The 9,594-nt window shown below is 49.7% G+C and overlaps 1 protein-coding gene across 1 annotated transcript; it reads right to left on the bottom strand.

The window, feature by feature from the left end:
- Positions 1 to 457: 457 nt before the first annotated feature.
- On the bottom strand, positions 458 to 7,561 carry GTPBP2 (GTP binding protein 2). The gene is made up of 12 exons (XM_010286970.1): positions 7,541 to 7,561; positions 6,718 to 6,902; positions 6,304 to 6,412; positions 5,560 to 5,757; positions 5,102 to 5,276; positions 4,241 to 4,460; positions 3,661 to 3,796; positions 3,189 to 3,247; positions 2,268 to 2,439; positions 1,837 to 2,001; positions 1,211 to 1,418; positions 458 to 1,114 (listed from the first exon to the last, which is right to left on the bottom strand). The coding sequence occupies exons 2-11, from the start codon at positions 6,849 to 6,851 to the stop codon at positions 1,221 to 1,223; spliced, it is 1,566 nt and encodes a 521-aa protein (XP_010285272.1). The 5' UTR covers positions 6,852 to 6,902; positions 7,541 to 7,561; the 3' UTR covers positions 458 to 1,114; positions 1,211 to 1,220.
- Positions 7,562 to 9,594: the final 2,033 nt, after the last annotated feature.

Below are 9,594 nucleotides of genomic sequence, written 5' to 3'. Positions count from 1 at the left end.
TACAGCTATACAGCCCCTGCTGCACCCTCCAGGCTACACAGGGGAGCTGCACGACAGCAAGTGGGAGACAAACATGCTCCACACTTTGTGCGCAGAGTCCTTGCTGGCAACATCAGCTTTCCTCTGACAACAAACCCCAGTGGCAAGGGAAAGAAAAGAATTCTTCCTCCAGGAGAAACAGAAATAAAATCACGCCACTGTCAAATCACATCTAAACAATACAAGTCACCTGGGTTTTGTGTGAGTAATGCAGCCTGTCCTCATCACAGATTAAGGCAAGTGTGTGAGGGGCAGGCTGGGCTGGGACCTGGAATAGCCACACCAGGGAGCCTACTGCAAACCACTGCTGCCAACGTGCAGATGACACTGTCAACCGAACATCCATGGAAACAACCTGCACACGCCAGCACAGGCCCAGGCCCCACTCTGCTCCACAGAACAGTTCTCCTGCCCAGCAGCTGCAAGGAACAGATGCAAGCGCAAAACCTGCCTTCATGACTTTACATTGGGAGGCTGCGCTACTCGGAGCAGCCACAGCTTCCTGGGAGTCAGAAAGCAGGATGCTGAAGGAGTGTGTACATGTGAGTGGGGAACAAGACATTTGTCCAACAGTACGACGCTCAAGATTTGAGTAATGCAAAACCAACACACAAACGGACACACAGCAGATTAAAGCCAACCAAGATTAAAATGGTTAAAAAGTGTCCTGAATGCATTCTGAGGGGTTCAACCAAGCCCCTGCTGTGGCTAGCAGGGCCTCTTCCATCCTCTGCCCAGAAAGATGTGCTGCAGAGTGACTCAAGAGAGGATTGTTATCAACCCAGTGCTCAGAGAGCAGAAATGGGACCAGATCTTGTGTCAGAGACGGAAAAACATCACTTCACTGCTAGTCTCCAAGGGTTCTGCTCCTCCCAACCGGTAATTTTAAAACAGTAAACAAAGACAGAACTTGCCTGCCCAGGTCTGGTGGTGCCTCTGATCTATTCTGAAGGAGGGCAGAGTAATGAAAGCTGCAGGCCATGTGGAGAACATGCTTAACTTGCCCCACGTACAGCACTGAATGTGAGAAACTCTCCCAGGCTCCATCTCACAGTGTGGAGGAGGGACACCCACGCTAGAATGGGACAGCAGCAGCTCCAAGCGTCACTCAGAGAGCCACAGGAGCTTCCATCCTTCTCCCCGAGTGTTGGTGAATGGAGATCTCTCTGACCTAGTGGTAGTCAGAAGCTCAGCTGTCCAGGCCCCAGGGACTCCTCCAGGCCATTTTCTTTGGTGGTGATGGCTTGGAGGTCAGTGACATGCCCAATGCCTTTGGTGACTCCTTCACGGAAAAGCAGCTTGGCTCCAATCTTCAAGTATTCAGGATGCTTGATGAACCTGAAACGGACAACTGCCTTCTCTCCTGTCCGCAGCTTGTCCTGAAAAGAAAAAGGGGAGAGCTTAGACCCATCTACTATACCAGTGCATGCAGGAGAGTGCACGTGGATGCTAAGAAGATGAGACAAATGAGCAGGTTACCTCCCTTAGACTGCATGACTTGAGCCGTTCTCATTATTGTATGCTTAAGGGGAGACAGAAAGACACAAGCTCTGGAGAATGGAGACTTCACCTCCCTTCACAGTCTTCCTGTAGTCCATCATGCTGCTTGTTTTATGAGGGGGGAATTCTTTAACATGTTGGGAGGAAAAGCAACCAAATAGGCAGAATAAAGGGATGGAGTGTGCTCCTAGGAAGGGACACAGCTATTCAAGATACCAGTAGCCCCTAGCTTTACTAGAGGGTATGGTGGAATCCCAGCAAACCCCACAGGAAGGTCCACCTTCCTCCCATGCCTACCTTTCCATGGATCTTCTCTACGATAGCAGTCTGTCGCACATTCCCCACATGCACCGTCACCTGAAACCCCTTCCGGAAAGTTGTGGCATGGAACAACAACACGATCTCAGCTTCAAACACTGAGCAGATTGTGGGGTTCATTTCTGGGCTCACCATGACCATGCCCTGCACAATAACACAAAGCTCAGACCAGTTAGGGCCAGTCCCCTTGCTTCTGAACAGCCCCCAAAACCACAAACATCTCCACTCTGCGACTTTGGCTTGCATCCCATTCTCAGCCTTATACTCATCCTACTTCGCAGCCTGGCCATTTGCTTCCAGCAAGTTTCCTGCAAACACCTCTACTTCATCCCCACCCTACCAATGTGGGACCTCTAGGGAAGTCTCCAGTTCTGCTCACTAGTGAGCAACCTGACAACAGCAGGACTCACCTTGCGCAGCAGGGAGCGGTCAAAGGGTCCGAGGGCCAGTGTGGCTGCCTGCCCAGCCCGCAGCACACGGCAAGCAGAGCGGTTGCGTTGGATACTGCACACTTTCAGCTGGAGAAACTTCCCATCATCTGTGGGACCAACCACCAGGTTCTCCCCTTCTCGGCAGATCCCACTGCCCAGGGCAAAAGAGCAGGACAGAGTTCATCAAGAGACAAGACATTTCACTCTCCAACATCAACCTACACAAACTCCCCAGGGCCAAGGAAGTGAGTGTCCTTGGACTCTTACCTGGGACAAACTAACAGGGATGCAAACCTGGTGGGAAAAGGGATTTCCTATAGTAGGAATGAAAGCCACACTATTATTCCTAAGAATAGCAGGTACAGACAGGGGCCATTCTGTCCACAGTGTTCTGCCACACTGCATTGTTTCTGCTGGAGAGATTGCAGTTGATGCCTGTTCTGTGTGGATACACTGGTAGCCAAACTGCTCTGATCACTCCCAAACACTGATGGACAGTTGCCTTCTCATGGGGTAGCATGCAGTTAACCTCTGCTGGGATCGGAGGACTTGCCCTCTACATTTCCTCCCCCTGCTTGAGGAAGGAGGAAAGCAACGCCTTGGTATCATGGCTAACTTCTGCCGACTGAGGGTCCCACCATGCCTTCCTTGGGCACACTACAGGTCACATTCCTAATCCAGCAATTTTAGAGCAGACTCTGTGCTTGCCACCACATGAGCAATGGTCTGCTCATGGCATCTCCCAACACCCTGTAGGGCTTTACCGTCACTTGGATCAGTCATCTGGCAGCAGTCAGGACTGAGCCTTGCACTGCTTCCACATCTGCAGCGAGTGACTCTAACCTTGTGGGAACTCCAGCAACTATTCACACCCACACTTGTCTGCCTGGCCTCACTTACCTTGACAGAGTTCCTCCCACAACAGTCCCCACCTCTGGCACAGTATAAATTTCATCGACCTGCAGCAAGGCAACAAGAAAGAATAAGGGGCTCAGATAGCTGTGAAATAGCACTCCAGAATGAGGACAAGGTGCCCACCCCTTGTGTGGAGGGAGGTGAGCTCTCTGGTGGTCATAGACACCATCTTGGAGCTTTCACCAGCTGCCACTACTTTCCCATTAGAGGAACCTCTGCCTTTTAAGTGGCAACCAGAGAAACAATCTTAACCCCAAGATGGGCATCCCTTGGTTAGGACAGAGCCCAGGTTAACAGGCTTTTTTCAGGGACCAAGTCTTTTCTTTACTTTAATGTCTCCCAATAGCCCAGGAGTTCATCACGTCTCTCCCCATAGTGTCCAGGTCACCCAGGTGTTTGTCACACGTCACAGCAATGACTGCAGTACCACAACTGGAAACAAACTACCCTTACGCACCTGAAACTCTGTAAGTTGCTGCATTAGTTCTTCCTGCTCTTTACTGTTGGTCAGTGGAGGGAGGATATTGAGGAAGACTTTTAAGAGATCCAAGTTCTCCCCAGAAACACTGGACAGTGTGAAGATTGGGGTGATGCTGTTGGATACAAATAGACAGGAATAAGCAGAAGGCCAGACCACAGCTGCAGAGGGTGGCTGGGATTCTGAATCAAGTCCAGCAAGAGGACAGTGACTACAGCAATAAATGGCTAGAGCAGGAGGGCACATAGGCTACGTACAACTCTGCAGTAACTCCTGCCTCAATGGTTCATTGAGGCACCAATCCCCTGCCAACCCACACTTCTGTCATGGAGAAGTAACTCCTGTGCAGCCACAGGCACCTTCTGCTCCCAGAGCCCAGAGAAAGGCCTGGGAAGGGAGGGGAAGATGCCTTCGTGGTGAATGCAAAGGTAGGAAACTTGATGAGGAGCAAAGATATTCAAGATGTGGTCGCCTCCCCTGTGGTCGCCCTTCCCCAGCTCCATACAGCAGCCCAGTCTGAATTGCCTGCTCCCAGCAGAAGAAAGGAATGGTCCCTTACTTGGGAGACTGTGCGAACTGCTGTGCTGCTGTAACAGCATCGTCATCTGAGTTCACAAGCAGGGGGAGCTTGTTGCAGCCTGGCTGCTTCAAGATTCGCTCCAGCTGCTTCACTGTCCGTTCCACAGTGGCTTTCGAACACAAGTCAACTTTGCTGATGACAATGAAGAAAGGGACCTTGAGGGCCATGGCCAAGCCCAAGTGCTCTCGCGTTGTGCCTGCTGCAGGAGACAAGTGAGAGTGTAGGTGCAGTAGCAGTCATCACTGTTGCTTGTTTATGCGACAGCTATGTTGCCTGGCTCTCCCACAGGCCCACTCTAGAGATTTCACTCTAACTGCTTGGTTCATCAGGCAATGAAAAAGCAAAATTATTCTTTTAAACAAAACTAAACATCAGTCCAGAAAAATAAAAACCACCAAGAATTTTTGTGACTGATCTGTTTGCTTCAGGAAGATGCAGTAGTTTTCATTCTTGGGCTAGTTTGCCAGAAAACAGCCACAAAAATGTCAAGGAAAGATGTGGGAGAACTCCAGCTGCCTTTTTACAAGGCTTAAGGATTCAGCACTCCTAAGAATATGTCAAAGTTGTTTGTTTTTTTTTTTCTGACAAACACAGCCTCAAATTCCAAACAAAGCCTCTCTGTCCATGGTACAGTTTAACACGGTCTACAGCATCTAAAGAGTATCCCAGATCTACTGCCCTTCCAGGCACTCATAGGTACTGGCTTACAAGAAATCAGTAGGGGCTTCCAGACTAATATTTTTTTCTGACAATCCTTCCCAGCTAACAAGGACCCACTCCTCAATTCTCCATTTCTCTTCACACATTGCTGTCAATCCATGCAGGCAGGGCAACACTCACCAATGCCAGTGTTGGCGCTAACCACCAGCATAGCAAAGTCTGGGCAGTAGCTGGTGAGGCCAAAGATGGTTGTTTTCAGATACTTGTGGTGGCCAGCCAGGTCAATGAAAGTGATCATTTTGGAAGAACTCTCACAGATCTCTTCTGCTGTTCGGGAGTCACTGTAATTTACCACCTGAGGAACATAAGAACTCGGTGAGAGAAGGCAGCCTGTCAGGCAAGTGAAGAAAACCCAGCTCTTCTCTATCCCCTTTGACCTCAGAATTAGTGAGATTGTTCACCATGGGTGCAAGAAATGACATCTGTTGCAAATGGACAAGTAGCACTCAGGTTCAGCTGTGCCACTGTGACATTCAGAGAGTTGTACCACCTCTCTTCCCTCATATCCCACTCAGTTTTAACAGGAGGGTAGTCCTATTCTCCTCCAGCTTTCTGAGTTCAACAGCCCACTTTCTCACCTCTCCTTTGCTGTTGAAGCCGAGGATCTCAAAGCTGATGCTTGACGTTCTTCCTGACTGGATTTCATGGAGATGCCGGAAGAGGTTGAGGCGTGCTCTGCCCCGCCCGTTGTCCAGCTCTCCTTGTGTTAGGACACCCAACAAAGTTGACTTCCCTGAGTCGACATTCCCCAGCACAGCTACTCGGAGGTCTAAGAACTATGGGAAGAACAGAGAAATCATGAAACTTCACCGCTGCTGTGCTGGATGTGCGTGAACACTACATGGCACTGGAGATATGCCTCAGAGAGCTTCCCTCCATGATGAACACTGTGCAGTGTAATCATCCTCAGATCCTGCTCTTGCTGCCAGCAAACCACTGCCCAGGAGATGTGATACAATCTAGAGAGTTGTGATGTGACCATCAGATTTTGATATTACAAAAAAGGTCATTCGCTGCAGCAGGACCTATAAATCCTTCCTTGTTTGCACATGGGACTGCATCAGAACTGTTGTGGTAGATGTGAAGTGATTTCTCACCTCTGATCCAGGCAATCTCCCCTACTGATATCTGCCTCAACCACAATCTTGGAGATGAAAAGCATTATCATCAAGCCTCCCTCTGGCAGCTCTTTAAAGCATCTGTTATGGGCCGATCTATGACAAAGTGCCTCTAGGGTTTGTGCGCCCATCCCAAAAGGAAGCTGCTTGTATGAAGCCTCTAAGCCTCTAGCAGGAGAGGACGGCCAAGTCGCAGGTCCCTACCTGCTGATTGTCAGGCACCTTTCGGACAAGCACCTCCGTTATCTTCCTTGGAACATCGCTGTCGTAATCAACCTCCCTCTCCCGCAGCACTGTAATGTCAGCCCCAACTCTGCCACAAACATGAAAGGAAAAGAGTGAGACACACTTGTACTCGGCAGCTCTTGCACCTCTAGAATCACAGCTGGCAAAGTGAATGGGATGAAAGCTGGGGATAGCAGGGAAGGAGCCTCAAGCTTCCAGCCAAAAGCCCTATAACTGCCTTCATATTTCCAGAGCCTCATGATGAGGGAATTTCAGTCATACAGGGGTTTTGTAGAATAGAGCCACCAGCTCCTCAGGGGACTCCTGGGGCCAAGCCTCTCTCCTGGAGGCTGTTTATGCCTGCAGGTCCTGAAGATGAAAGGGAACACGTACTTCTCTGCCATACGGCGCAGTGTCTTGAGCGAGGCACGCATCTCCTCCTCTGAGAGGCCAACCAGCAGCCCGTTGTCCTCCACACCAATCTGATAGACGGCCTCACCTCGGCCTTCCTGTAGTCGCCACTTCATCTGTGTCACCAGGTGCTCAAAGCGATATTGTGAGGGATTCACTAGCTTTAGCTGTTTAATGGAGGGGGTAATTATAGTCACAGTCTGGAAGCAGAGGCAATCCCATTGCCCAAACTAGCAACTTCCTAACCCAACACCATGAAGCAATGCCCCCAACTCTGACCCACCTCTAGAAAACACAGCCCATGTTAAGTGTCTGCACAGAAGCCATAGGACAGCTCAGAAAGGATTTCACAAAGGTGCATATATATGGTAGAACAACTTCCCTGCATCTTGCCAAAGGGATCTTGTACCTTGCCTGCTGTAGGGGTAAAGACAGCACTGTGGGACCCATCTCTGACACAGGAACCAAGTAAGTGCAAATGGCAGAACAGCCACAAGAAAGTGACAAATTATTATCAGGGACACCTGCAGCTCTCTCTCAAATGGAAGATTTCAAGAAAAACACAGTGGGTCTTATCTCCTAAAACAGATTCCTAAAAAGGAGTATTGAGATCAAACACTTCAGCTCAGCATACTGGGTATTGCTAGGCACAGAGACACAGAAGGTGACTGATAGTTTCTCAGTTATATTGTCCACTTTTCTGTCCTTTCCTTGGACACATTCCACACGTGCTGTCTTTGGTGAAGTTACTCACTGCAAAATAACCCTCTGGGAGGAAGACCTCCTGCAACCTCAAAAGGCTCACCTTGTACTCGATGTTCCCATCTTCTGCCTGGTCAGAGAATGAAACAAGACAGAAAGGTTAGATGCTGTGCCAGCAGGGTCTTCTATAGGCATCAGCTGCCCAGATACTCTGCAGCTCATGCTGACAGTTTCATAGAGAGGGAAAGTGGCAGAAATATACTATGTTAGGTCACAGTCTCTTCTGCCATTCATTCCTACACTCAACTGGAAGTTACTTTAGGTTTGTTTCTGCTGTTTGCATCACACATCATGAAAACCAGAGGACAAAACTAGAGGGACATGGGAGCGAATACTGTTTTTTGGGGATTTTTTTACTGACAGTAAAAAATAGGGCCAGTCTAACAATCACAGAGACTCAGTTCCAGTTTCAAAAAGGCACAGGCCAGCAGATGATTAAAAGTCTCCCCCCTCACCCATCCATGACCCACAATGCCACACACAGCATCCCACTCCCACCCTATCGAGCAGCTTACATCCACCCAATGAGCACAGAAACAGGGGACTGGGAACAAAAGTCTCCTGTCTCTGCTCCTGCACACTGATACCCTCCCTCACTCAATTAGTTTTTCATTGACTCCTTTCCATATCCTTGCATATCTTCTCTCTGCAAGACAGGAGGACTACAGACATAAGGAAGCAAGGTACTGACTTCTTTGCAGTACAGCAAGCTGGTCACTGTCCTGGCAGTTCTGGAGAACCAGGCCTGATTGGGACTGTCAGTACATAACATGCTCAGAAGAACTTTCCTAGGAAGGGCTGGAGCCAGACTGGGTTGTCACAGAAAGACCCAGGTACTCATCAAGCTCACTCCAACAGACTCCAGCTTTCCAAAGAGAATGTATACACAATATTGAAGTAATTCCTCCCTGATTCAGTCTAAGGACCCCTGAGAAAGGGCTGGAGCCTGCAGGAAGCCAAGTACTCCGGCAGACTAAATGGGGCTGCCAACACTAAGCACTTCCTTTTCCTCTGGACACCGATTTGCATGTCAGGAGAGGCAATAGCCCTCTCCTTGCCTTCTAGCTCAGCTCCTAACCACAGCGGTGCTTGTGGTGGCAAAAGGCCAACAGAGGGAAGTTCTGAATTGTCAGCTCAGCTCTCGGGCAGCGGAGCTAAGCAGTGAGAAAAGGGTACTTGTGGAAGGTTTTCCTCTCTTACCATCTACCAGCTTTCCAGCTCTAAGAAAAACACATTCACATACTGTGCTGTTGTCTAAATAAGGGGGTGGGTCTACTTCAAGGCAGCTGAGTCTAGAAAAGCAACAAGCCTAGACTTGCTGAGCCACATACTGCACAGGGTAGCCACGGACAGGAAGCTGTGCTGAAACCACAGGGGGCTGTCCAGCCTCCATCTGAGAGGAACAAAAACTAAACTGCGGCTGCAGGGGACAATCCTGCCCGTGGCGAAGATCTAACAGTAGCAAAGAGCTGTTTTTCCTTCTTGCCAAGAGTCACAGCCCTGCCTTGTGGGGGAATTGCTCCCTCCCAGCACAGGCTTTTATATATTTTACAGAAAGCTCACTGAGTGGGGCCAAGCAATTGACTCTGGGGCAATGTAATGCTCCCCACAGTGGCAGTCCTATTAGTGTGGTGCCAACTGCCTGAACTAACCAACACACCCACTGACTACCAATACCATTTTTTCCTGTTGCAAGAGGCAAGTGCCTCACATTCTGTCAGTACCATCTGCATCTCTATGTAAGAAAACAGTTGCCAAATTAGTTGGGGAGTCACTGCTGAGCAATGTCTATGAGTTTGGCAGCTGGAAAGGGACTTACACCCACCAGCTCGGCTCTCAGGGAGAGATGCGAACAGTATGCTTGGGACTATGAGTTGAGCAAAGCTTTATTTCCGAAGCTATTTAGTTCCCAGACGGCAAAGCACCCACAGACAGATGACACGAAGCAAGACACTACTAATGGACAGGGTTCAGTGGACCACGCAGGGTGCTCGCTGGCACTGGGGACACAAGCACTGTGCGCTGCCACGTCAAACCCCGGAGGAGAGACCGGGGCTGGGGCTGCACGACCGCCCGTAAGGCTGCCAGCCCAATCCC

Source organism: Phaethon lepturus, unplaced genomic scaffold (assembly GCF_000687285.1).
Source record: "Phaethon lepturus isolate BGI_N335 unplaced genomic scaffold, ASM68728v1 scaffold29215, whole genome shotgun sequence".
Lineage (NCBI taxonomy): Eukaryota > Metazoa > Chordata > Aves > Phaethontiformes > Phaethontidae > Phaethon > Phaethon lepturus.
This window is presented reverse-complemented; position numbering and strand designations above follow the sequence as displayed.

Excerpts from the sequence above, each read along its gene's own strand:
- GTPBP2 (XM_010286970.1), bottom strand. The coding sequence starts at position 6,851 with ATGAAGTGGCGACTACAGGAAGGCCGAGGTGAGGCCGTCTATCAGATT. Across the intron at positions 3,248-3,660 it reads AGCAACTTACAGAGTTTCAG|GTCGATGAAATTTATACTGT; the intron begins GTGCGTAAGGGT and ends GCCTTGCTGCAG. Across the intron at positions 2,440-3,188 it reads GTGGGAGGAACTCTGTCAAG|TGGGATCTGCCGAGAAGGGG; the intron begins GTAAGTGAGGCC and ends TGCCCTGGGCAG.